The 27,980-nt window shown below is 39.0% G+C and overlaps 2 protein-coding genes across 4 annotated transcripts; one reads left to right on the top strand and one right to left on the bottom strand.

The window, feature by feature from the left end:
• Positions 1-44: 44 nt before the first annotated feature.
• Positions 45-10,585, bottom strand: cth (cystathionase (cystathionine gamma-lyase)). 2 transcript variants are annotated; one of them, XM_077534885.1, is made up of 13 exons: positions 10,298-10,585; positions 8,435-8,516; positions 7,806-7,901; positions 7,615-7,724; positions 7,245-7,379; positions 7,094-7,151; positions 6,350-6,427; positions 5,381-5,533; positions 4,801-4,922; positions 4,564-4,616; positions 3,928-4,075; positions 2,731-2,799; positions 45-209 (listed from the first exon to the last, which is right to left on the bottom strand). In XM_077534885.1, the coding sequence occupies exons 1-13, from the start codon at positions 10,478-10,480 to the stop codon at positions 192-194; spliced, it is 1,305 nt and encodes a 434-aa protein (XP_077391011.1). In that variant the 5' UTR covers positions 10,481-10,585; the 3' UTR covers positions 45-191. The 2 variants fall into 2 exon arrangements, with proteins under 2 accessions (XP_077391011.1, XP_077391012.1); XM_077534886.1 differs by lacking the exon at positions 2,731-2,799 and having other exon boundaries at positions 10,298-10,582.
• A 1,289-nt stretch (positions 10,586-11,874) lies between these two features.
• On the top strand, positions 11,875-27,687 carry LOC144026665 (ankyrin repeat domain-containing protein 13C-like). 2 transcript variants are annotated; one of them, XM_077533549.1, is made up of 13 exons: positions 11,876-12,559; positions 15,435-15,476; positions 18,831-18,935; positions 21,335-21,420; positions 22,085-22,130; positions 22,443-22,509; positions 22,646-22,790; positions 23,914-24,045; positions 24,122-24,283; positions 25,303-25,382; positions 25,584-25,682; positions 26,735-26,835; positions 27,139-27,687. In XM_077533549.1, exons 1-13 carry the CDS (start codon positions 12,178-12,180, stop codon positions 27,267-27,269), a joined length of 1,578 nt encoding a protein of 525 aa, XP_077389675.1. In that variant the 5' UTR covers positions 11,876-12,177; the 3' UTR covers positions 27,270-27,687. The 2 variants fall into 2 exon arrangements, with proteins under 2 accessions (XP_077389676.1, XP_077389675.1); XM_077533550.1 differs by lacking the exons at positions 26,735-26,835; positions 27,139-27,687 and adding an exon at positions 26,432-26,692 and having other exon boundaries at positions 11,875-12,559.
• Positions 27,688-27,980: the final 293 nt, after the last annotated feature.

Below are 27,980 nucleotides of genomic sequence, written 5' to 3'. Positions count from 1 at the left end.
TAATGCTGCTTTTGTTCCAGTAAATGTGGCACCAAAATCAAAAGGAAATTACAAAGTGTTTTATTTGTATCTTTTTAAGAACAATAAGTGACACTTTCTGTTTGTGCGCTTAACTGAGGCAACCACGTTGGTATGCAACAGTTACCTTCATTTAAGCCCTTTCATCTCGAAGAACAAACCCAGCAGACACTTTAATTCTTCTGTGGATTCTACAAAGAAGACAAGACAGACGGAAGTCAACACTCATTAATAACACACATCCACAAAGCAACAGGCAGCCATTTTAATAAGATGCTGGTAATAAGATGTGTTTTCCACACACAAAATGAGAATGATCCGTGATGTTGTTTCTTTTCGCCTTTGCTTGATGAGTGATGGCGGGGGGCCACGGTGTTTTGTGAGTCAAATGCAGATTAACAGCCATCCCACCACAGTGACAGCCGCTCACCGTGATATTAAAAATGGCACCCGCCCCAAATCGGGAAATCCAAGTCATAAACCAACAGCCAAGTTTGAGGCTCCAAAGTAAAACGAGGATGCTCGACTTCTTCAATCAGAGCCGCCGTCTGATTCAATTTATCGCCTCGCTCATCACAGGTGCCTTCTCGCACAACTGCAGACATGTGCCAATCCAATTCCCGTTTTGCTACAAATGGGCTAGCGAGGACTCTGCAGATACTATTCGAGTGTTGATGAGAGCAGGAGTATTATTATATCGAAATCTGCTGCATGAGAACGTCAGCAGGGCAATTTTCGGAAATGTTCTTTTACTTCCTGGCAGGGTGGCAGCGAGTGGGAAATGATGATAAAAAGAGACAAAATCAGCTCATTTGAGGATAATTAAATGTGCTAAAATCTACTTTAAAGTGTTAAATGACATCCAAGAAGTTGTGCAATAATTTATGGAGGCACATTCTTTTCTACATGGATGGTTTGGCTTGAAGATGGTTAGAGTACAGCGGAACCTCAAAACTGGAATACCACATAGGTCAAACCAAACTGAAACTTTTTCACAGAATCGTGAGGTTTTTTTAGCTCAATATTTTTTTGAGTTGTGTAACAATTAAGAATGATAAATGAGATGAGGTGAACAATTTGCTTTCTACTTAAAAACACAAGTGACTACTGAGATTTGTTTTACACATTGTATGTCTGAAGATAATTGTTGAAGACATGGATATACCGAGAGAACTGTGTAGTACTAAATTACGGTACAATTAAACTGTTTATCAACGTTTCAGTTATCCTGATCTTTTTGGTATGGTTAAAATGGTGCCCGGTGACGTACTTAGGCTATTTGGAACATTTGGCACTCACCCACGATATAAGAACTTTGATTGTTGAACATTTGTTCCATTAGTAGCTATCCAGCGCAATTGTAGTTAGCTAGCTATGCCTATGTCCCGAAAAACAGAACAGCTTGTCATTATTTAAATTCCCAGTGTTATAGCCAATATTTTGTGTTATTCAGGATAGTTACATATTACAATGCAAAGTATTGTGGTGTTAATAACTAGCAAGAAGTATATGTGCCTAAAATTCTGTTATGCTAGCCATAGCCAAAATCCGAATAAGGTTGAGTTTTATAGTTAACTTTCCCTGTGTCTGAAATGTCTTATGTATAGCCACACTAAAACAACACCAAGTATTCGGTTCACATCCGGAAGCTTGTTAGAACACAAGCTAGCTAGTGACTAGCGCCTCTTGTCGCTGCATGGAAAAGGCCCGTGACGACTCGGCGGGATATATTCCAGCCACCATAAGGCTTTAAGCAGATAATATTTAACATATTGGGATGTATCGGCACATGATAGACGTACAAACATATTTGGCTGACAGGTGAAAGCAGCATGTTTTCATCACATTCAGCCTCCATGCCCACAGTGCCTGAGACTAGCGAGAACATGTCGATTTTTCATTATATAGACCCTTCCAGTGTGACGTCACGTTGAAGTGCGCCCCTAGCGGTGGGGAGCAGGGCATCAATCAGTGTGAGCTAGAAAATAGGTCAAACAGTTGATAAATCAGCGACCAATGCTATGGTGGACTTGTGCCAACGGGTGCTCTAATAGCTCAAAGAGAGATGAGAGCATTCTTTCGCCTGCCGGCAGCGATTCTAAACCCCGTGAAAGACAGTGAGGAGTAAAAGACTAGCACGGTGGCTAGCGTGAAACTACGACAACTTTTTTTTTTTTTTTTGTAGCTACCGGCTTCAAAGATTCGCAGTAATGTAGTGTCCTACTTTGTGATATTTGACATATTTCCCACCTTTTAACGAAAACGCTCGCCGAAAATCAAGCTCTGTACATTCATTTGTTATGGGATGTTTGCCCCCCGGGGAGGCGCCGCGGGAGCTAAGCAGTGACGTCAGCTGGAAGGGTCTATTAAAGCCCAATTTCAAATACTTACACTACTGGTATTATATAAGATATTTTTTATTTCCACTTCACATTGAATGTATTAAACAGAGGTTAACCTATTTAAAGATTTGAATGAATTTAAACACTGTCTGCACAGTTCATAATTAATCATTAATGATGGTGACAGATTATTTTTATCCACATTGTTTCCTATGGGAGAGCGACTAGTGTCTCGAAACAGATTGTGTTGAACTTTTGAGGGTCCACTGTAATTCAAAACAAACAAGGGGAGAGATGTGATGCGAAAGCAATGGTGCACAACACTGCACAGCATTAATGGGGGGGAAAAAAATCAAAGTGATCACAGAACCTGAGAAGAGGATTCTGGGAAGACGCTTGTGGAAGAGCCATCTGCTGGCCTTGTAAAGACTTTGTCTTTCTGCAGCAAAAAAATACAATGCTAAGGGCTATAATACAGAATAGTGGACTATCAATCTGCAAATGGATTGTGTGAATGCAAAGAGAATGTTTTCTGAAGGCTTTTCTGAGTACAAACTGAAAAATAATCCCCAGAAAACTGTGAAAATTAAAGACATCTTGTTCCTGATGGATTGTCATGCGGCAGTAAATGGTTGAACGGTTAGACCACATCATCCAACAAAGTAACACAATCGAGTTTTTCGTTTAGCCTTCATTTTGATAAAACGTGGTGACCAATTGAGTAGGTCAAGTGAATAAATGCAAAATACTCAAATAGACGTCATTTCCACACTCGAGCTTTGTGCCGAATCGTCACTTTTGAATTGCTGTTTTTAATCAAACTTTTGACTTTTTTTGTATTCAAAAGTGCAAGCGTAGCCAGTTTTAGGTTAGTTACAAGCTTGAATAAAAATACAAGGATCCATTTACACTAATTAATCACTACCAGATCAGTTAAATGTGTCTAAATAGCCTCATCTCATATATATATATACACACTTTTTATTTTTAGTAACTGTGTTCCCGACAATTCCCCCATTCCTTTCTCTGCTGCGTGATGCAGTAAAGGCTCTTGGCATATGTACAGTTTTTTTTAATGGGCCTCACAAATTCTGCAAATGTGACATAACCTGGGAAAAGAAGAAAAGAAAAAAAAAAAAAAAAAAAAGAGGCTGTGCAATTCTATTCTGTTCTAGAGTGCTGCACACTCTATTGCTGTCACAAGGAAAATTGGCAGTAAAAAAAGTACATCAGACAGTAGTGCTGCATTTTCCTAGTGTGTAACCTACATATAAACACACTAAATGTGCACAATGTTTCTCATAGCCTTCTTCAATGTGACATTTACACATTCATTTAATTCACAAGTTACCCACAATGTGAACCTTTATGAGGGCAAAGTATTTTATCCCCTTACAAAAAACAGCCTGAAAACAATTACCAAATTGGTGGACAGAAATCAGATGGATTCATTATTCAACATGGACAAAATACCTTTTCCACATTTTTCAGTTTTAGATACAGATCTAAAGATTGTGCTTTTATAAAATGGTAAGCAGCGCCCTGCTATTGCCCTTTTGAAACTTACAATAGCAGCAGCGGCAGCAAGTGCTTGATCCAGATCTTCAATGATGTCCGCCTCGTCTTCCAGTCCCACAGAGAGCCGGATCAGAGTGTCACTAATGCCCAAGATGCTCCTTTCCTTCTCGGGCACCGACGCATGAGTCATAATTGCCCTGCGTTGGAATGAGATGGTGGCAGTTTGGTGTGAGTCACTTGCTTCAACAAATGTCGTGTGTGCGTGGGGAACACAACGGGCACACCTTACAACCCCAGGGTTCGCGTTAACTATCCAAAAAGGTCAAACACTATTTAGGACCGATAAAAGAAATTGTGGTAAATTACAAATTACTATAAAAACGCTGAGTTAAAGAGAGGAACAATAGAAAAACTGAATTGGGTTGATCTCTGCCTCCCTCTTGTGGCGTTTTGCCTGATATTACAGCTCTTCCGTTTCCCTTTTATAGTGATACATATTAAGTGAAGTCATCTTTATTTACTCAATATTCACACCCATGTATAATTTACACTCTTCCTACAAAGTATTATGCATGTTTATGGAATGTGGGAAGAAGCCCGAGTATCAAAACATGCAAATGCCACATAGGGGGACCCGAGCTGAGCTTTGAACAAATATTAACCAATAATATGTGATCATACTTACGGATGTTCTGCTAAACTTTCATAACCACCAAGACTCTCAGCCACAGCAAACAGCTGAATATAAAAAAAGAGCAGACAATAGATGGCATCGTACATTGTGAAATGCACCAACACTGATCACAATTTTAAAGAGCCTAAAAAAATGACAAATCAATATACAGTAACATTATATAATATAAAGCTCTTCCCATGCGTGCCTAATTAGTTGACATTTCTGAAAAATATTGCTATCAATTACTTTAAGACTCTTGAGGAAGGCGTTAGCATGTTGGAGTTTCCCTTTAATGTAGAAGGTGATCATTCCAGGACACCCTGTGCATTGTCTTTTCACCACTTCATACTGCGGGTGAGATGGCAGACCTGTGACATCAGAGGGAGGACATGTCAGTAAAGTCGACAACTTATTACGACATGCATGGGTGCGCTTCAATTTGCTATAAGATGATCTTTACATCTAAAGCTATTAAAAAGCATATTTGAAAGTATGCTAACAGCACATTGGCTTAACAAGCCTCTTAAATTCCGCACACAATTTAACAACTGCTTTGGAGATAAGTCAAAGTGAAAACGGTTAAATGTTAGTTATGAATTTCTTGTCCATATTAAATGGTAAAAAGTGAAATGAATGTGTTTCATAAATGCAGAAGAAGTATTTTACATATGAGCACTGTGGAAGTGGTACTGTGAGTTGATAAAAATGTGTTAAGTGGGGATTCAGTTGGAGCCAGGATTCAAACTCGCAACCCTTCATTCCCTGAAAGACCAATGGCGTCACCTTTACATCATCATGACACAGCTGCCTGATTACTGCACTCGACCTGGGAAGATGACACGCTCCACTCTAGAATCCGCCTCTAGAAACTTGGCTGCCGCCATGGCGTTCTTAAAGTGGCACTCCATGCGCAGATGCAATGTCTTCAGTCCACGGTTGACCAGGAAGCAGTCAAAAGGGGATGGCACGCCCCCTAGAGCTAAAATGAAAAGACGAGCATGAGGGGAAAACAGTTTACAAAAAGCCTCATTGATTCAAACATATTTTTGTGTTAGATGTCAGCCAGATGTTTCCGGTTGTCTTCTTACCAAACAACCACATTCAAACCACTAGAATGTGAATGACTAACAGGTTTTGTTTTTATGAGCCATCCTGACATGGTTACTTTTGGACCTTGACTTTTGTTGAGGGAAAGAGGAGGACAGATTTTCAAAAGCTGTTCACAAATGTTTCACTAAGTTGTTATGTAAATTGATGTTTGCTTGCTTCTTCATAAACGAGAATGAGAACACAGTTTTTATTACATCTAAACGTGGACAAAATTTTTGATACACCATTGTTAATGAAAGAAAACCCACAGTGGCCACAGAAATAACTTAAATCTTGTATTATTAGTCTCTTCTCCTGGAGGTTGGCTGCAGTCCTGTGCAACTGTTGTCACAGGAACATCAAGTTGCTTAGAGATAATCGTTTACAATTTTCCTTCTAATCTCCTGAGACAACACTACCCTTCACTTCCTCTAGTCAGTGTTTAGCGTGGTACACAACCATGACACCAAACAACACAGTGACTATTTGTCATCCTTTCAGAAGGACCAACTGACTAATTACAAATTTGAAAACACCTGTGATGCTAATTAGCAACCTTGGTTGGTCAAATTATTTTCATTTTTCCAGGCCTGTTTCGTGAATAAAATAATTCTATTGAACCACAATTTAATAGCCATTTATGATTTTTGCGAGTGTGGGCAATGTTTTAGAGGAATCGGCTACAGTGGCCCCAATGTGTTCTCACCATTCTGTAGAAACTTCAGTTTGGCATACAGATCCTCTCGTTTGACTGATATCAGGCCCATAATCACATCACTGTGACCTGCCGATTATAAAGAAGACAGAATGTGGATCAACCTAAAGGACAAATAAGCCAGTCAGCAAATATTAAACTTGATATATATGCACATGGGATGAGGAACATTTATGCTATGTGCACAAGTACGGAGGTCATTTAATAATAATTAAAAAAAAAAATAAAAAAAATAAAAAATCACTCCCCCCCCTCAACTAAAACCTAAATCTCTAATAGTTGCATTTAAATAATGCAAAATAAAAACAGCTGTCTATTTTTGACAATCAGAAGGCAAAAGAAAAATCCCCTCTCGAAAAATAGCAAATGTGTTGACTGAGGAGCAAAAAGCAACTTTTACTGTATTCATTGCAAAAAGGTGGAGACAAATGCATGCACAGAATGCAGACTAAGGTCTCCGGACTTACAAGACAGCTGCTGACAAACTTATACTAAACATGGAGTCACCTCATGATCACAAACTTATACTTGTGTACAGTTTACTGCTGCTTCATCATGCCACAGACATTATTACCTAAAGCTATCGAACAGGCTATTCTGGTAAGTTTATATTGCAACCAAAATTTGGTGATACATGCTTTTCATTGGATGCTAACGAATCAAGATACATACAGTAAAATGCCAACACTTTTACACAAATAGTACATTTTATATATAGAGTAGATCAGCCCCTACCGTTCATATATTTGGTGGCTGAGTACATGCAAATATCTGCTCCTAAAGACAGAGGGCGCTAAAAGACAACACAAAGTAAACATGAACACATCTATTCAGATTTTTTTGCATTCTGACTTGAAACTTGAACCAAATAGTCTCATTGTCACACCTGAAAGTAGGCAGACATGAAGGTGTTGTCTACCACGACCACGATGTCTTTGTTGTGATCGTGCACCAAGTCGGAACAAGCCCGAATGTCGACAACTTTCATAGTTGGGTTGGTTGGTGTCTCGATCCACACCATCTACACAAGCAGCAACAAGAACATGACAAGTTCAATACAGGTGAGGCAAGAATATGCTGCAAAACATTGTGATTACGTAATAGTGCAAATAGAGCGGCATTTCTTACAAAAACAATAGAAAGCAAACAGTTACGTATAAACACTTGTACACACCCGCAAGAAAAACGGCCAATTAAATAGTTGGGTAAACATTATCTAAAACTTGCTAGGTCAGTATTCTGCAATCTTCACTTACTTTAGTGTTGGGCTTCAGAGCCGCCTTGAGTAGTTCTGGTTTGGTACAATCGACTAAGGTGATCTGCAGCCCAAATTCAGCAGCCACTTTTTGGAAGTAGCGGTTTGTACCTTGAAAATTCACCAAGTGTAAAATATCACCATCTCACAAAATGAAATCTTCTCAGAAGTGTGTATTGAGTGAGTACTCACCTCCATAAACATCATCCATGCAGACGATTCCATCTCCCGCCTTCAGCATGTGAGTGATGGTCACTGTGGCAGCAAGACCTGAAGCAACGGCAAGGCCTGCAAAAAAAAAAAAAAAAAACAATTTGAATCAAATCTAAAACACTGTATATTGTGGAGTTTAACAAGGCTTTCTGAAAATATTCCTGACAAAAACACAGACTTTGAACCACCATCACATGGAATAATTTAGCTAGTTTTTGTACAATTGATCCTCTAAAATGTATTATTAATTTATCTCAAGTGGTTAATTGATTCATTGTATGTAAAACAATATTCACAAAATACAAAAAAAAAAATGCACACTTATCGTGGTTTATTAAATCAGCAATTTTTTTAATTTGAATAGAATTTTCTTTTTTCAAATTCACCGATTTTACAGAACATTTTATGTTTTCTTGGTAATTTTTTCATAAGACATCACTGAATAGTAAAAATGGATAACAATCAATGTTTCTGTTATTAATTATTACAAATTGTTTCTGACTAGGGCAGCATAGTGCCCGAGTATTAAGCATGTCATCTACCTCCCAGTTCTGAGGTTTGAGGTTCAAATATCAACTCTATCTACATGTACACATTGTCGCACTTACAGTACTTTGCCCCATCCAATGCTGCCACAGCCTTCTCAAGACAGTTTCTTGTAGGGTTTCCACTGCGGCTGTATTCATAGCCCTGCATAAAAAAATGACCATGCATTACAAACAAAAAACAACTAAACAAAGCACGCATCTGAAACACTTCCTTCACAGCAATGCATCCCTTCACTTTCACTTGAAACATCACTGAAACCAAATTGCTTTCTGTATTAGTTTACCAAAAGACTGTTGCAAACTTGCAGTGCATTTTCTCTTTCAGTGGTGGAAGATTTGCCTTGGAGAGACAAAGTTGCAACCTTGTGCTAAATCAAAAACAGACACAACATTCTTTGGGGGACAAAAACATCTTAGTTTGCTAGTCAAAAGCAACGTGTTAGAGCGTGAGAGCGAGAGACATCTTGTTTCTCTTCTCCAATAAGTAATTATTGCTTCTATCCAGATGCAATGATTACAAAGAATGTTGTGCAACGCTGCTTAAAAAACAACCAAAAAAAAAGAAACGGTTCTAACCATACAAGTACAAACAACTATAATACTGTAGTCCAATCACTCGACGGCATGGTCAGTAACCACCAAACATAAACATATCGTTCTTAATTTTATATTTATAGTCTTGAAGTGTAAATTAATATTTACTGTAATTATGACTTTAGTAGAGCATTATCAAAGGTTTGTGATGGACTGCAGCAGGGATCCTAAAATTCAACGTTTTCCAAGGACCCCCCTCATGAGCCTACTAACTCCAATTACTACCACCATGTGTACCTCATGATATTTTTAATAGAAGGGAACTTTACTAAATTTATTTAAATTAAATATATTTTTTTAAATATATTATTTTAGCACTAGCTAAAAATGTGTGCATGCAGGGACCTCAGATTACAGTAATGTCAAGTGATATCTTTTAATAGGCCCAAAGCTAAGATAGGGATGAATATGTTTTTTTTTTTTTCTGTATTTATGTTTGTTTTACTGTTAGATGAGACAGCAGAATAAGTTATTCCAATTTTTTGGGGCGCTCAAGGCCACCTGAAGGTTCCGCAGAACCCAATTTGAAAACTACTGGACGCAGTGTGTTCCCAATCTGCGGAAATTTGGGTTCTCATGAACTAATGACCCCCTTCACATATTACAAATGTGAATTCATGACATACGGGGTACTATTTGCTAAAAAGGAGCTTGGACTGCCTGGAAGCAACATGTAAACATCCCTGTGAGCAGCACCATGTGTGCAGAAGCAAAGCAGATAAACGAGTTTAGTTGATGTATTATTTCAAACAAATACACTCAACAGTCCACAGCCTTCAGCCTTCATCCCAAAAGCCGTATAATAGAAATTCTGACCATGTCTATAGGATGTGTGCCCCATGTAAAGCAGGGGCACGCCTGTGGGGTCAAGCATACCAGAATTGACAAAACAATGTCAAAGGTCAGTGTGCCAGTATAAGTGGATTTGAGGATTTGGAACTTGGAAGTTTTTGGTGTTTGTGTGTGTGTATACTACTGTATTTTTCATCACCCCATCACAGAGAACAATGTACAGTTATCTGTTGGTGTCTGTCTCCACTCAAAAGAAAGAAAGAAAGAAAAAGCTTCATTTCTACTTTTATGGCTCATATTCACAGTAAGTATTAAAGAAAGACAAAAAGCAGCACCACACCATCATAACGGTCTGAAATGTCAGATATTGTTTTATATTAAACAGAATCATTGGATTGTCATAGACGTGAGATGGGACGCCTCAAAAGCCACGCTTGCCTGATTAGAAAAGAAAAAAAAAAGAGAGATGACCGCTTTAGACCCTTCACCATCTTACAGTTGAAGTAACTGAGACAGTATAGGTATGCCTGTACTTACCGCGTGCTTTCCTGGTTCGCTCTGTTTGAACGTGGTTGACATCGATATCGGCGGCACGACGGCACTCGAGTTCCACTGCTCCGGCTCCTGGCCGACGTGGATGGCATCGGTGGCGAACGACTTGAACGCCGTGCCGAAGCCAGCAAACAAGTCGCTCCGGTCGCCCTCAATGTGGTTCTCCATAGCTACGAGATGCACTTGAAGCGACTACAAACCCCTGAAGTGGAAATGACAGCGCCAATCCCAGCGGAAACACAGGAGGAAGATCTTGTATGCACACCGGTTCCGCCTCGTCAATTTAAGCCAATCACCATCCGGCATCATGAAATGCGCAGCGTCGATTGGCGAACAATCAGGGGCGTCTAAACCACGTGAACCAGCACGTTGTTCAAGCGAGAGAGCTGATGTAACGTTTCCTGTCGTTGTTTTTTTTTTTTTTATTTCACACTTTCAAATACAAAACAATGAATACAAAGCTCAGCAAAACAAAAACAAATTCACTTTTCAGGGGTTATACAAGAGTCGACAATAATACATAAATGTTTTCATATTGCTCAGACTTGATACAGTAAAGGGATTGTAAATATAACTTTAAATGCCTTTTCTTTCTTTCTTTCTTTCTTTCTTTCTTTCTTTCTTTCTTTCTTTCTTTCTTTTACAGTTAATAATTTTAATTATGCGAAAATGCAGCCAGGCAAACTGAGATGTCAGTATGAAATGCATTTCTATTACTTTTGGGGGAAGGTGGGGGGACTTCAATAAGGACACCGATTTTGGGAAAACTAGGTAATCAAATTACCTTAGCAAGTAAGCTATATGAGACGCACTGAATGTTGAACTGTTATGCACTAAAGCAGGGGTCTCCAAGGTCGGTCCTCGAGAGCCCATATCCAGCCTGTTTTCCATGTTTCTCTCCACTAACACACCTGATTCATGATCGGGATCGTTATCAGGCTTCTGCAAACTTGCCGATTAGCCGATCATTACATTCAGCTGTGCTGAAGGACGGAGACATGGAAAACGGGCTGGTTAGGGGCTCTCGAGGACCGAACTTGGAGACACCCTGCACTAAAGACAAACCAACGACTAGATCTAAAATCTAGCTGCGCTTCCATCGGTGTGCCGTAGGGGGAGGAAGTGTTTCGCACGTTTGACCAAATGGAACTGTGAATCAATGAATTTACTAATTTCCCATTGTCTCACTTGTAAATAATTATTTTGTTATCAGTGTGATTAAACATTTCATTTTTCCATATTATTTCATGTGCTGCAGTGATGTTCCCAATGCAATCCATCATTATTCACAGACTGTGAATCACAGTAATTCCTTTTCCTGCACAAACTTTATTGACGATACTTTAAACCCTCTAATTGTAAGAAAAAAATGGATGGACAACAATAATTTAGAATGTTTATTGACACAATTTTTCATTAATTCACATATTAATAAATAAAACATACTTCTAGCTATTAATTATTCGTTCGAATCGTGTTATATTTTATTGTAAATATTACATTAAATTCAAAAGTTTGCTATTTTGCCTTCATCGCCTGTCACCGTTAGTAACCTTTGCTATGAAGTCTCGCGATAACTTGAGGCGGAAGACACCAAGCGAAGTCACTATGTTATGCTGACAGTAGCGATGGCAGGATAACGAGCTTTTTGTTTGTTTCGTTGTATTTTTTTTATTTTTACACACAAACTACTAAAAAGGAGTTTGTGGCGTTTTGTTCTTTTAGCAAAGACCCAATTTTAAAGTGACATTCATGTTCTTTACTTCACATTGGTCGCCTGAAGACTTCCAGCTGGTGAATCGCATCAGTTGGCCGGGAGGGTCCTCGTCACCCTCTGCTCCCTTCACGTCAGGTCTTGAAAAAAAATGACGGGGGAGAAGATCCGATCCCTGCGGAAGGATCACAGACATACCAGTCAGGACGATGACTTGCTGGAACCCGACGAAGAGGCAGCCACCGGGACGTTCACCGCCTGCAAGACGAACAACAAGAGCAGGGCGAGTCGAATCTTCAGCAACCACAAGTTGGTCAAGTCGGCGTCCACGCAGCAGCAACTGCAGAAACAGAACCAGCATGTCAACGCCAACAACACGCTGTCTTCTACCGATGTCGTTGACGACAACAACAAAAACCCAATTTTCCGAAGTGGACAAGACTTTCCGGTCCACGAATGTGTGTTTAAAGGAGATGTGCGACGCCTTTCGTCGCTTATACGGACTCAAAACATATCCCAGAAGGACAACCATGGTGAGTACTGCTGTGTGACAAATCCAACGTGAGGGAAACGTCCTAAAACACATCATGCTCAGCTGTTCAAGTCGTGGCACGTTTACTTCTGATTTTAGCCCAGTACAACTCAGGCAATTACTGTAAATAGTTGTTTACAATGTAATTCATTCATACACAAGGACAAAAAAAACGTATTTCACAAATGGAGTATTAGTAAAAGTAACTATGTTACTAAGCATTGACAACATGAGGTAAAAACAAAACAAAAATACTAAACCCCCAACAACTCAGTTGTTTAGTAGTCCCTTCTTTGCATAGGTAGGCTTCACACCAGCAAAAGTACTGCTCTCGTTTGCTTTCTGATGTAATGTGATTCCACAACAGCCATTACACCCAAAACATCTAATTGACTTAAGAAATGAAAAAAAACAACAGACTTTATTCTGTTCATAAGATTGTGTGCTTGCATGGATTTCCTGCTTGTACTCAAGGCCCCATATTTCAAAAACATGTGTCAATTTGTTAAGACTCCAAATTGTCCATAGTTGCGAATATGAGTTTGAATGGTTGCTTATTTAAAGTATATGTGTCCTGCAATTATATTGCGACCAGTCGTGGATGTACTGTAACCCGCCTGTCAACCAAAATCACCTGCGTTATGGTATGTCTACCTCACCTGAAACCCTGATGAAGACATGTATGATAAAAAATGGGTGGATAGATGTGGAAATACAGTGCCACATCTAAACTTGAACCCCTGAACGGTCATACAGTTCATAAAAATGTTACTTAGTTTTGTCGTAATGAATTTGTAGCTATGGTGAGTTTTCATGCACATTTCTATCTTTAGGCGTTTTTATCAGCTAAGCTAAATAATTACTACCAATCTAGCCTATAGCCATACACATTAATTTGGCCCATATCCCTTTAAAATATTGCCAGCACAGTTCATGGTTATACCGTGGCGACAGTTTGACTCTAGAAAAAATGAATTAAACGAAAACATGAGGACAAATGGTACAGAAATTAGATGAGTGGAATTGTAAATGCAAATCTCATTAGGTTTGTGCTTGATGTCCAGTTTGTGATGGCTTTGCAGAGTTGTGGAAGTTCCACATGACAGCACTCATTTGGCAGGGCAAAGTCTGCTCAGATAAAAACAGGATTTCCGACCAAACACACCCTTGTTGCTCTTGTCTGTACTGGAATGTGGCCTGTCCTCATATCACAGCTCAAATGACAGCACAAACCGGGGTCAGACGTGTGTACATCTGTTTGGTTGGAGCTCCAACTTATTTTTTTTCTTTTTCTTTCAATTGTCAAGCGGCCGTGTGAGTAAGTCTTCGGCTCAGATTCCACTGCAGTCAAGCTGAAACCTCATGCGCCCGTCATATTACACAGGGCCTTTACATTTACTAATCACTCTACTTCTTGGTGCAATCACTACTAGTTGAGGTAGATTATGAATTCACATTGTATGATTCAGAGTTGGACTTTCCCCTGTTAATTCCCCGTGAATCTGTATTCTTTCGCATCCCAAGACATTTTTGGATAATTGTACGCCTCCAGCCTTGTGAGAAGTATTTGGGGAAGGCCGTTTTGTGTTGCAGTAAGACTTAATTCACATAGCATAGTCCATCAAGAATTTGGTATGAAGAACTTTCCAGCTAACACCTTTGGGATGAACAAGAAGAGAATTTGTGAGGCAAACTCCCTCACAAGTCAACCAAATAACAAAATTAAAATGAGTAATTGAAAGCAAGACCTCCTTTTCTCTCTCTGGGCCCGTTTAAAAATATCTAATCGGTGATGGGACCATTGTGGTTTTCTAGGAAATGTAGGAATGAACATGTAAACACTGACAGAGATTTATAGAAATAAAGCATTGCATATTGATATATATCTGTTTCCTAATTATTGTGAGAAAATAGATAATCATTAAAAAAAAAACCATACTATTAATAAAAGTAACTTGAGCAAATTTATTTCAGAAGTGTGTATTAAACTGGTAGGCTTTCACATTAATCTGTACGACAATCCTACTCGTATTTGTTCTAGTGGCTTTAGATGATTGATTGATGGATGAAACAGTATAATGGTGAAAGTACTGTACATGTATCTGTGAATAAATAGCGCAAATGGCAGGATTTTAAAGTGGTGTCTCTTTTTGTTGCTTTCGTTTGGGGAAAAAGTATCAGTAAAGCTCCGGTCATTTCATCTAATTATTATCAAGCTGTCATAATGTACAATGTTTTGTTCCCATTTCATTCATAAAATTCTACCGTAACGTGGTTGTGACAATTCATGGTTGACTATTTTAAGCTTCCGTCTCCACAAGCATACAAGGTGAACGCCAAACGGACACACATTTGGATAGAAATGCATACGGAATCAAGCCAAACGGGCTTGCCTTTTGGTTTATGCACTGGGCTACAGTCATGCTGGAAAAGTAAAAGTTGTGATGTCACCTGTTTGCTTAAAGCACTTTTGGACTTTTGTCATCATATTGGTAGGATGTGCTTTGCTTGTTTTCTCGCCCTCACTGGGAAGTGTTTCTGCAAGAGAGAACCTACTTGCTCTGGAATGTGTTTGCCTGCTAATCCTAAAAGAAAAGCTGTGAGTGCTGCTTGGTTTTCCCTTTAGGGATGCGCCAATGCTTATTTTCCAAGAATGCGTTTCTAGGATGAACCCTTTGCACTTGAGTGTTGAGTTACTAATCTCACTTAACAATCCATTTCCTTAAAATGCACTGACTGTGCAGTGCTTTCACAGCTGTGCTTTGACTAAGTATTGGAATGGGCAGCACATGATTTTTATACTCTGGTGAAGTAACTTGACATTATTATAGTCTGTTTATACTAAATGCAATAAATTTGTCTTCTGCCTTCTCCAGGTAACACACCATTGCACCTGGCTGTCATGATGGGGCACAAAGGTGAGTTGGTTACATTTATATTCATGTCAAGTATTCTGGTTGCTTTGTCCGATGTTCATCCATGTAACTGTCAATTAACAACATTTGAAAGAAATCTACAAATAAGTTTATATTTGTATTTATGTTGCACCCTCCTTCCCCAAAATAGCATTTAGTTTGATGTTCACAATTAATATGTTATGATCTATCAAGCATGATGAAATGATTGAAATGATTTTTGTCTTCAGTTGACTTGCTGAAGCTGGACTGAAAGACTGAGTCTAAAATATTAATTAATTCACTGCCCTTCTGATTGTGCAAGTAGGCCGTGGAACGCAATGTTGAAAAATGCAGGGAACAATTCAAGCATAGTTACACGTGCTGGTCTTCAAACGTGTCCTTCCAATGAAGCACAGCTCGCAATTGATTCCACTTTTTCACTACAGCCTGAACAGAATTCAAGCAGCAGAGTGGGATTGTACACTGTGGAATTGATTGTGCTAATGAGGTTGTCAGTCTCTTGCCTTGAGCTGCTGCCATGTCCTCCAGAGATGCTCAGATTAGACAGATGGAGGGCTACAGCATGACATCATACAGTAAACGGGGTGTGGCTGCCCTGTTGGTGATGGCGAGACTTTGTTTGTCTGTGCAGGCCTCTGTGTGTCTTTATTAAAGACCCCACTCAAAACGCCTGGGATGTACAGGTATATTAAAAATGAATGAACAAGAGCACTCAGTAAGCGCAGACATCCACTAACATTTCAGCATGTCTACTTTGAAATCATTGGCTGAATCGCTTCCATTTTATGACAATACCTAAAAGAAGTTAAAAAATAAAATTCAAATAAAATGAACAAGTAAAATCCAGTATACTTTATACCTATTGGACCGTGGCTATTTGTGGAATTAACCCCTTTAAAATGACTGAATAATTGGGGATAAAATGCCAATAAGCATTTTCCACACCGCCACCTTCTTAGCATGCAGCATATTACTTTTATTATATACGCTAATTTTATAATCAAGTTGAGAAAACTGCCAAGGTGTTGAGCCTGCAGAAAACCATTTATGGGAATAGTGCGGCTTGCAAAATGTGAGATCACTTATTTTGCTGATGGCTTAACTACCACAAACCCTGCAGCGACTGTCAGGCTGTCATGATGTAGCTAATTTCATTTCTAAGCATTTCTTTGCAACAGACGAAGCTTGTAACACATCTGCGGCCTTGGCTCCTGGGAAATCATGATGAGCATTTTTAGTTAGAATGCGATCACGCTTTGTTTACAATTAGTACCAGCATAGCAAACTGAATACAAATGTGGTCTGCTGATGTTATACCAGCAACATAATTCCACCAAATTAAGGGGGTGCGATGTCCGTCGCATTATTAAAAGCGTTTGCTGACCCACATATATTAGTTAATGCGACTTACAAGTAAATTCTGCTTGTCTTTGCTCTGTCGATTAAAAACTATTTGTTTTGCTGTTTAGAGCAACAAGAAATGGCTCTCAGGGTTACGTAACGTGTCTGCTAAATGTTGTCATTACACAATCATTGGCTAGCATATGTAGGTGAAAAGCTTGAGGGAATCTGAGGCTTACGTCAGAGTGCACGTGTGTTTTCTGTTATCAGCTGCCTGCTTCATCCCTGAGCTGAAATGCAGATGTTTACCACAGCTTGGGGCACAGATGTTTGATGTTTTACTTCTGATATAAAACCCTCTGATCTGCTGGAACACTGCAGTGCTTCCTAATTCTATTAACTGGGGAGTGGAGACCACCCTTATGGATCGATGGGCGGAGTAAGACTCATGGAGTCTGTTGCTGTATCTCAAATTAGATTCAGGGTAGATTTACAGGAGAATGATCAAGTATATTCAGTAATTATATGAGGGTGCTAATGAGGTAATTGGGTGCCAAATCAGCCAGTGGATTTAACCAAAAATATTTTTATTGTAATAATACTTGGTGACTGTACATATCGGTAGTTATGACACACTAAATCTCACATTTTAGGTCAGTCGAAGCATAGGTTAAGCTACGAATTACTAAATTGACATTTTCATCAAAAAGGGACATGGCTGCCTTCCTTTGAACACTTATATCTCAGGAACTACTGGGTCAATCTTGATAAAACAGCCTAGTATTGTTAGAAAGGAAATTCAACAAGGATTCCAACTCTGCAATGATTTGTTGTATTCATTTGGCTGGTTTTGTGTTCTGCAGTATTTCAATACAAGGAGATTTAAAATGTACCCCTCTCCGTCATAAAGAATGTATGAACACCCGACCTTTTTACTCATCTATAAAACATAGAGAGCTGAAGCGGTACTTATCATTGTGGTACCCTGCTTTTAAAAGGTGTCATCGTAGGGATTGACAAATCTGGTTTTGGACAGTGGCTTGTAACAGTAGTTGTACTAATGCTGATTGATGTAGAAGCACTCTAAGTGCAAGCACTTGTATTGAGTCGCTGTACTTAATGTATCTGCCTCAGTGCTCATTTTAAAAGGTGGTGGAAGAGCTTTTAAGATCCAGGGAGTTCTGCCTCATCAAGCGAACACACTATTATGCATTTAGCAGATGACTGCACTTTGTTGCTTAGTGTTCCGCCAATAAGCTGTCTAGACACTGCCAATCTTTTAATGAGTGACGTCATCACGACAAAACTGCCAACTGAGTCGGAATAATGGGACTGAAATTTGGGTGGGTGTTGTTGTTTTTTTTCACTGGCTGCTCACAGAGCAGAGGGTTATAATTCTGCTTTTACTCCTATTTGAGTTTTATTGGTTTGTGTTTGTATTTGTAATAAGTTTGCTCCTTGCATTGTCTTATTCCCGTGTGTTCAATTATAGGACACATTATGTCATTCATGGATGTCAGTAATGTGATGTTCTCTCTTCTGTTTGTTGATAGAATGGAAAAGAAATTGCGCAATCCAAAATCTCGAACAGCATTTCAAGGCTGAATGCTTTTAACCGAAAACATAGTGTGGCAATTCTCCTTTCACCAGAGCAAAAGTCACATGAAATCTGTGTAAGATAAAATGGCAAGTCTGATGACTATAAAATGTAGATATATGAAAATAAATTAAATAAAAGTGGTTATGGTACTTTAAGATACATACAGCAGTGCCCCATTTATTTATGTGCTTTTTTAAATCAACTATGCTTTCCTATCCTTGAATAATATTGTTGAAAAATGGTATTCACGATTTCTGTGCTCTTTCTAAAATGGCCTACATTGCCACAATATAGCACCAAAGCCCTGTCTTAAGAGAAAGTATGTTTAAGTGATGAATCTCGACCAAGGGAGAAAGTTTGTCGATAATGAAGGACTACTGTGTATTGACATACTGATTCCTTTCCTCCTCCAGAATGTGCCCACTTGTTGCTGGCCCACAATGCACCAGTGAAGGTGAAGAATGCTCAGGGATGGAGCCCCCTTGCAGAGGCAATTAGTTATGGAGACAGACAGATGAGTAAGTATCACACTGTCTGGCACTGTTCCACTACATGATATTTTATTCAGTTTTTCACATTCAAATTGAGTTTTGCTGTGTGAAAACAGTTGAGAGCAACAGATGCAATTCCCCAAAAATACTCCTACACATTTTGCTGCTGCCTGCCAATGAGGCCATGACATTCCTCAAGGGCCTCCGGTCTTTGGTGTGTGGATGAAAAGAAATTCGTTGGTTGTTTTTCTCTCTCCTCATTGGCTGGTTCATCCCAACCTCTAACCCCCACCCGCCACTCAGTCAGAGTCTTGAGTTAGCTACACGTGTAGCAATTGTCGCAATTTCAATACCCAAATATTGACAATATTTGGGTTTTAAACGGTTTATCACAAATGTTTGAGAAACTGACATTTTGAATTTTCTGCCACCATGAAATAAAAAAAGATGCTTTGGAAAAATGACTTTTCCCTCCTATAGGAATGCAGTTACATCTGTGGCAAGCAGGAACATACGTACAGAAATAACAGTGTTTGCCCGGGCTTGTCACGCTTTGTAAACACCACTTTACATTGAACTGCTGAGGCAGCATTCAAACTGTAATCTGAAGATATTATTAGCATAAGACATTTTATGAAAGCTCTTATTGTCTGAAGTTATTTTTAACCAATGTTTGTGACCTACATTTTCAGCAATCTTGATTGGCTGCCTACTGAAAATGAAGGAATGAATCGTCCCGTAAATAAATGTCATGGGTTTTAGTTTCAGAGGTTTGTCAGTTTGTGCCCTGAGTTGCCTTCTCGCCACACTGCTTTGCTGTCAACTTGGGCTCTTTTAAGGCAGACTCAGACATGCTGCTGTTTACTCATTAGATGAGATGCTTCTGCTCGTGACAGACACTAATCAGTGGCGGTAGTTGGCACTTGATTGATTTGGCCTCGGGCTGGCCGCTGAACTTCCGATTTTCTCTCTTGTTTGCCAGGGAAATTCAGGGGAGTTTCAGCAGATTGACAAAAATAAAGCAAACTAATAGTTTTACACCTTCTAAGCTAATGTCCCCTCAGAGGAGACACCTTGAATTTACAGATTTTTTTTTTTTTTTTTTTTTTTTTTGTTGCTCTTAACTCTAGGTTAACGTTGGCTGATGGACTGGACTGTTTTAATACCAGTATTTGAAACATTCCGGTTTGTCTGTCCAAACTCCCAGTCGAGTGAGTTCACATGCTACCTGTGTCAATATTGACTGTTCTCAGGTTCTGGGATTAGTGCCAAGTAGGACTAAAGTAGTGATGGACAGTCCACCCAGAGTGATCTATTCTAAATTCACTTTTCATTTGCCCATGTAGGTGAATGATCTCCTAATTAATGCCAGGAAAGTCTCCTAATCAGTATAACAGTGAATTAGTGTCAAGAGAGTGAGTTTGGTTGAATGTTGTGGCAGTCTGCGGACTAGTTCTCCGGTGGTATGTGGCAGCTGGGTGGTCCGTGAGCAGATGCCTCTGATCTCGTGAGACGATCAGGAGGAGCCCCAACTGGGCTTTTCCACACTCATTAGGCAAGTGGGCCATAAAGGCACCCCCATCTTGTTGCTTTATGTGTGTGTGTGCGAGTTACTTTCCACTTTTGTTGCCTGGTGGGACGTACAGAAACAGGGTCAACATCTTTGTGCAAAAATTCTCTTATTTGTTACTCAGCCCAAATTGGATATAAATGTAATGTGTGGACTCTTTGAGTATGATTTTTCTTTTTTCTTCTTCTTTTTTTACAGTATGTTGCATTTTGAGCCATGTTGCTTTTCATTAGCAGTTCATATAATGGATGGCTGGATGATGGTTTGTAATAGGGATGTAATGATAGCGGCAGTATCGCGATATTAATTTGCTACGATTTCGCCGTCCTTATGTTACATTATTAAAAGAAAAGGCCCGATTGCTTTCCATTTGTACAGTTCCAGCTCCCTTTGGTGGTTAGTTTATTAGTGCAGTCTAATTTTATTCAAGCATATTTTGGCCACCTACATTTAAGCCCCATGCTATTTGTCAGATGAAGGGGAACGTAACACATTTGATATCCTCCACAAATTGTCTTGATTCACAATGTGTGTGCATTAACAAGTCAGCACCTTAATATTAAGTCTTATTTGTGATTGTAGGTCATTTATCTACATAGAGCATGACACTTCGTGCCACTGAGCTAATAGGCGCACATGTCACTGGTGTTGTGTACAAAAGTACAAAATTGTGCATTTTTTCCCCCTAATGTGAGCTCTTTTTTTATTTTTATTTTTTATTTATTTATTTATATATTTTTTGTAATTACAAAATTGTGAAGTTTTTATATGGTATCGTTAGCTTTTTTTATTTTTTATTTTTATTTTTAATTTTTATTTTAAATATATACTTTATTAATATTCATGTGTTGTTCAGTAACGGCACTGCTGAGGAAACTGAAGCAACAGTCCAGGGAGAGTGTGGAGGACAAGAGGCCAAAGTTGTTAAATGCCCTGAAGGAGGTATGTATTTGCTTACTGTCATACTTTCTGACTTCATCACTTGTTTTCATCCTCTTATCCTTTCCTTTAGAACCTTAATACATGGAGCCGTAGACAATAAAAAATATCTATCAGTGATCGTTGTTTACATCAATTTTGAGTCAGTCGTGCATGCAGGCCAAACCTTAAAGAAATGCATCATTACACTTGTAGCTTCGTTACAAGATGTTATGGAGGCTAGATGACAAGTGTAATCATCCGGTGATTTCAGTTTCCAGGTCAGATGTGTAGTAGTGCACCCCCCTAGAGGGACATGGCGCAGATGGCCAAATATGAGACCTCAATCCCATGTGCTTAACTGAGGCACGGACTCGCCCTTGAATTTCTTCGTTGCCAACGTTGGATTCTGGTGAACATTGCTTTAACTGAGCCCGACCTGTCTTTGGTTATGATGAAGCGATCCAACAATTCCACAGTTGAGCCTCACTCCTCATCTATATCCCATCGACCAGTTAAGGCTCCTTGTGTTCAGGATAAGTCGGTCATGTAGGACTGCGGTATGCCAAGTAGAGGGTTTATGTCAAATTTACTGCCAGTTATTCTTCCTTAGTATTGTAACTGCAAATAATAATGCATTTAACCTTTTTCCACTCATCTCGTTGAACCCTCAAATGTTCTCTTACAGCTCGGCGACTTTTACCTGGAGCTTCACTGGGACTTCCAAAGCTGGGGTGAGTCAAATTCAGCTGCACAGTTTATTTATTTCCCCCCGCTTTACTAGTCTAAAATACATCATAGCACCAACACAACAAGCAATGCATGGCCACAAAACTATTTGTTCAGTGCTGTTCATTCATGTCAGCTTGAATTGAAAGTTTGAATTGGAATTGAATTGAGCCTTTCAATTATAAATTATTGCTTACTACTGGAACATTAAAGAGGACAGATGACCTCATTATTGAGTTTGTCTTGAATGTCTTCTACTATATGCATTTTCCCGCCAATTTGTTGTTTTATATGTCTTTCATCTTCCAATGTTGCAGTGCCTCTGCTTTCCAGAATTTTACCCTCGGATGCTTGTAAGATCTACAAACAGGGACTCAACATCAGGCAAGTCATGGCAGCAAATGTGAATCAACTTAATAGAAGATATACAAAGGATCTGTGCAGCTTTCCACAAGTTTTTCATAAAAACAAAACAAAAAAAAACAAAAAAAACTCACCTTGCTTCTGTACATGTTTATAGACTGGACACCACCTTGATAGACTTCACAGATATGAAGTGTCAACGCGGTGACCTGAGTTTCATCTTCAACGGCAACGCCATCCCTTCGGAGTCCTTTGTGGTGCTGGACAATGAGCAGAAAGTCTACCAGCGGATACATCATGAGGTTTGTGAGGCAGTTTGTGTTTCTTAAAGCTTACACCTATTAGAATGTTAGGCAATATGATTCAAGAAATGGTAAGGGACTTGGTATGGACTTTTTTTTACTTGTATGCATTTTCTTGTGTGTGTTTTCTTCAGGTACTCTTCTGTACTCTTCTGGCTTCTGTATACATTCCAAAAAGATGCCTGTTCGGTTCATTGAAGATTCTAAATTGTGTATTGGTGTGAATGGTTATTTGTCCATGTGCACCAGTTCAGGTGCAGGGTGTATGTTGCCTCTTGTGTAAAGTTACATGTGCTGCTCACCTGTGACACTGAACAGGATAAGTGGTATAAAAGGATGAATGGATTGATTTTCAAATTTGAAGAGTTTGTTTTAAAATTTTCCAACCATAACCCCTTTTTCCCCCCCTTGAATTACTATCTCTGCTTAAAACAACAACAACAACAATAAAAAGATAATGTACATGTACGATACCTTTTTTTGGTAGCACAATACAAAAAAATGATCATTTTGAATGTGCAACAAAATTTGTACAACAAAAATCATGAGGGTATCCTGGCTGGTTCACCAATATCTGAAGTATGTCATCGCTGACTTTCCATTGTAAGTAAAGATGCTGACTTTCCATTTATGACAAGATCAACATGACTTTAAGTAGGGGTGTCAAATTTAAAGTTCCTTCAACGCCACTCGTTTTTTTTTTTTTTTTTTAAATGCGTGATTGACCACCCCTTACTTGGAAAGCCTGTACTGAGTGAATTCCAGTCACAACGCAGCACACACATCCACATCAAATTGGGGTCAAGTTGTATTTTACAATTTAAAAAATGTGCAGAATTTCAAAAGTTACTTCATGTTAAAGATTACATTGTCCTTAATATGAAAAAAAATGCACTGAGCTGTCACCATCTTACGAATGCAATTATGCCATCTAGTGGCAGAAAAATGACCTCAACACAAATCAATAACACACTTGTATTTTATCGTACAGTACATCTTTTTAAAATTTGTGATTAATCGTGAGTTAACTATTGAAGTCATGCGATTAATTACGATATTGAACTTAATCACAAGAAACAGAATCCTACTTATTATACATGCTTGTATTGATTCTCATCCACAGGAGTCTGAGATGGAGACAGAGGAGGAAGTGGACATTCTGATGAGCAGCGACGTGTACTCGGCCACGCTCTCCACCAAGTCCATCACCTTCTCCAGAGCACAAACCGGCTGGCTCTTCAGAGAAGACAAGACGGTTGGCAACGTCGTCGCTGGAAAAACCTGAAATATTGCTTTCCTTTCCATACCTGAGTTTGTTTTTCTATCTCTAGGAGCGTGTTGGAAACTTTCTGGCCGACTTCTACTCTGTGAACGGCCTGGTGCTGGAGTCCAAAAAGAGGCGGGAGCATCTGAGCGAGGAGGACATCTTGAGGAACAAAGCCATTATGGAGAGTCTGAGCAAAGGAGGGAATCTCATTGATCAAAACTTTGAGGTGAGTTACAGCTTAGCGATCAGCAGGACGCTTTTCAGAAGTCCGAAACTTAGGACAACATCATAGAGAAATAAGCTCATGACATGTCTTATGTAAACAGTCATAGAAGTAAGCCTTGTTACTAATAGTGATAAGTTTGTCCACAGAGAAAATGTGTGTCATTCAAGCTTAACGCAAACATACAGTTGGCCTCATCATCACTTTGGCCCAATCGGTCCAGCCTTGCCCTCAAGTGACCTTTGAGCATCTGGGGTAGCCAGCCTCAAACAAACAGCCTCATGGTGCTCGTGTTGACATACGAAGTCAACCTTAGCGCCTTTCCTCCTGTGCTTGGACTTTACACTCTATCCTACCACCTACTGGTGAAAGTCCATATATCCATCTCTTCAAATTGGAATTTGGTTTCTATTGGATGATAGCAAGAGTGATTCAAACAATTATTTTTTTTCTTTTTTTTTTTACGTTCTCGTGTCATAAGACGTCTGTGACATGAAATCCTGCGATTTTAAGAGGAAATGCTATATTGGGATATATAGGTCTTTCTTTAAAATTATCTGTCATTGTTTTTTGGGGGAAAATTTTATGTATCAAACGTACTCATGGTGTCGAGACTTCGTCTTGGTGACTCCTCAAGAGTTGAGTATTCATACTGGTATCAGTCTGGGAAAAAAAAACTGGTATCCATTTTTTAAAAGCTTTTTTTTCCCCCAATATTAATGTGATTTATTTCAATAGTTTCTAACTATAATCACCATGTTTATTACCTTTTTTTTTTTTTTTTTTGGACAAGATAGCAGTACGTAATTGGGAATCGGGGCTGATCTGTCAGATGAAAAAGAATAATTTTGAGAAATTGTCTTAGTTTTTTAAGGTCATAAATAATTCAAAGATCTAGCTATATATGTAAGCAAATAAAATAATGTCACACTAAATGAGGTGAAATCTCATTACATTGATAGAATGAGACCACGCAGCAGCTGTCTGACAACTAATTTGATTTTTTTTTTCTCTCTCCTCAGCCTGTGAGGAGACAATCTCTAACCCCCCCTTCAGCCAGCAGCATATCCTGGGAAGACTACATCACTGCTGACAATGGAAAGTAGGTGTCTCGCTTCCACTTTAAGACTTGTTAGGTCGCAGTCAGCTGGGATAGTTTCTATAAATGACATGGAAAAAAGGATGGATAGATTAATTTCCTGATCCTTTCCTGAGCAGCCAGAGAAAATTGGGGAGAGACCAAATTGGCATTTCAAAACCTCACGAGACGTACTAACGTGTGTTGTTGCGCATCTTGGCTCAGAGCTCCTCATCTTGGCCGAGAGCTGCTCTGCAAGGAGAGCAAGAAAAACTTCAAGGCCACCATAGCCATGAGTCAAGACTTCCCCCTCGGCATCGACTCGTAAGTAAATGTAGACGTAAATGGGTCATTGGCAGATAAAGTTAATTATAAAAACATAAAATATTTATTCTTTGTTATTGTTTACTGTTATAATTTTTAAAATCTGTCATGGAAAGGTTAAATCAAAGTTATAAGGCTAAAAATTAGCCGTCTAAACAAAGCAAGCTAGCTAGGCCACTCTAGGAATAATTGTAAATAATAAGTTATCATACATTTGCTGCAATGAAGAACTGCTTCTGCTTGCAATGAAGAATGCTTTGCTTTGCACTCACATTCACATAGCCTAGCCATATATGTTATCTTATCATAATATTTGCTGCCATGAAGGACTGCTTCTGCTTGTAATGAAGAATGCTTTGCTCTGTTCCCACTTACATTCACATAGCCTGGTTATATTAAGATGACTCAAGAGCACAAGAACATCTTACCTAAGTCCACCTGTTGTCTGTTTTGAAATGATTGCAAACACAATACATAGACAAACAAGTACACTGTGTTCCAACTATGCCTTGCATTTGCATTTTTAGGGTTGGAACACCCATGTAACTAGGGGCGTGGAAAACAAAACAAATAGAGAGGGTGAGGAGAGGAATATTCAGAGAGTGCAGGAGTGAATTGTATCAGTCAGTTCCTCTCCTCTATCCTCGCGAGCCCTTCTCTCCTTTTTGTGTCGTGTTTAATAGATGTCAAACAACCACACAAGTAAAATTATAATGCAAATATATAATTGTTGGACTTTTTCTTTTCAGGTCATACCACATGATATATCCAAATATGACCACTGCATACCAATTGCTAAAAGGATAACTTTTTGACTTAGTTGTGAGACAAGTGAAACCTGATAGCTGCTCCCATGTTGTCTTGACTCTCTTGCGGATACTACAAACGCCTGTCTTTAAATGTATTTCAAAATAAAAGTCTCTATTTGGTCATTTCTCTTTGATAATTCATGAAATGATCATCGTTGGACACATTTTATCCAACAATAACCCAAATATGACTGTTGAAGTGTACTTGTGTGCCATCTGACACGGTGCTTGTTTTGCCTTCAGGTTGTTGAATGTTCTGGAAGTGATTGCACCCTTTAAGCACTTTAATAAACTCAGGGAGTTTGTGCAGATGAAGCTCCCACCTGGCTTTCCTGTCAAACTCGGTAAGAAAACCACCTTGTTAACCAAAACACTAACGAATAGTATTTATTTTTTTTCTCCTTAGATGTAATAATTTCCTAGAGAAGTCTTAGATCACGTGATCAAATTAGAAAGTACAGTGGTGACTTGAAATATGCTATATATGAATAATAAATATAAGCAATGTGGTTGTTTTAAATACACAAATATGCAATTCTATTGGTTGTACGTTTGAAAACTTCATCCGGGAGTGGCATTAAATGCTCGACTGTTGCCTATCATTTCAATAAAATTGAACCACAAACCTGTGAAATATCTTCTTGCAGACATCCCAGTCTTTCCTACCATCACAGCCACCGTGACTTTTCAGGAGTTTCGCTACGACAGCTTTGACGAAACCATTTTTACCATCCCCAGCGAGTACAAAGAAGACCCCAGCCGCTTCCCCGACCTTTAACACGCCCTTGAACGGGCTGGTGGCGCAGGAGGATGTTTATGAGGCAACATTACACTACAAAAACATCAACTCCTCCCTGACAACCTTATGGCCCCTCGCTGTTTCCTTCTCTCAACCTGATGAACGTCTCCACAGCCAGCTGAACAAAAATTAAAAAAAGAAAAAGCAGCGAGGATGATGCTGAGTACAGTATTGAAAGCCATGTTTCCACCAAGTGGGATAGCAGATTGCTTTATAGTTTGACATTGTTGCAGTGCGACACAATGTAACTTACTTCAATTGTACTGTATTCAATGGTATAAACAAAGCACATTTTCTGTCCTCATTAACCCAATCAATAAACCGCATTGCGTTTAGTTCCACCCATTAGCTACCATAACCAGTGGCGGGGTGTGACAATAAAAAAAAATTAAAAAAAAGTGGCAGTCACTTTTTTTTTTTTTTTTTTTATTTTATTTTTTTTATTTTTTTTTAAACACAAAAAGAAAATGAAAGCTAAGCACAGTCCTGCTTGGTGGAAACAGGTATGTAAGTTTGTAAAGAGCGCGTGTTAACACTGATTTTTACAAAGAGATAAGTTTGAGTGGTTCTGGCCTGCTAACACGCAGAATTAGTACAGTATGACATAGTTGTACATAAGTTAATATGAATACACACCTCTTAGCTTTGTAAGAAGTTGTCTTTTTAATGTGTTTAACATTTAGGCAATTT

The sequence above is a fragment of the Festucalex cinctus genome, chromosome 10 (genome assembly GCF_051991245.1).
Source record: "Festucalex cinctus isolate MCC-2025b chromosome 10, RoL_Fcin_1.0, whole genome shotgun sequence".
In the NCBI taxonomy this organism is placed as follows: domain Eukaryota; kingdom Metazoa; phylum Chordata; class Actinopteri; order Syngnathiformes; family Syngnathidae; genus Festucalex; species Festucalex cinctus.
The sequence above is the reverse complement of the archived record's forward strand: the minus strand, read 5'-3'. Positions and strand labels throughout refer to the sequence as shown.

Bases quoted from the DNA above. Each gene is read 5' to 3' on its own strand.
- LOC144026665 (XM_077533549.1), top strand. From the start codon at position 12,178: ATGACGGGGGAGAAGATCCGATCCCTGCGGAAGGATCACAGACATACC. The intron at 22,131-22,442 runs GTGAGTCAAATT...CCAATGTTGCAG, and splicing joins CTGGGACTTCCAAAGCTGGG to TGCCTCTGCTTTCCAGAATT. The intron at 22,791-23,913 runs GTTTGTGAGGCA...TCTCATCCACAG, and splicing joins ACCAGCGGATACATCATGAG to GAGTCTGAGATGGAGACAGA.
- cth (XM_077534885.1), bottom strand. From the start codon at position 10,480: ATGGAGAACCACATTGAGGGCGACCGGAGCGACTTGTTTGCTGGCTTC. The intron at 7,725-7,805 runs GTGAGTACTCAC...TGAATTTTCAAG, and splicing joins CATGGATGATGTTTATGGAG to GTACAAACCGCTACTTCCAA. The intron at 6,428-7,093 runs GTAGGGGCTGAT...TATAATCGGCAG, and splicing joins AGCCACCAAATATATGAACG to GTCACAGTGATGTGATTATG.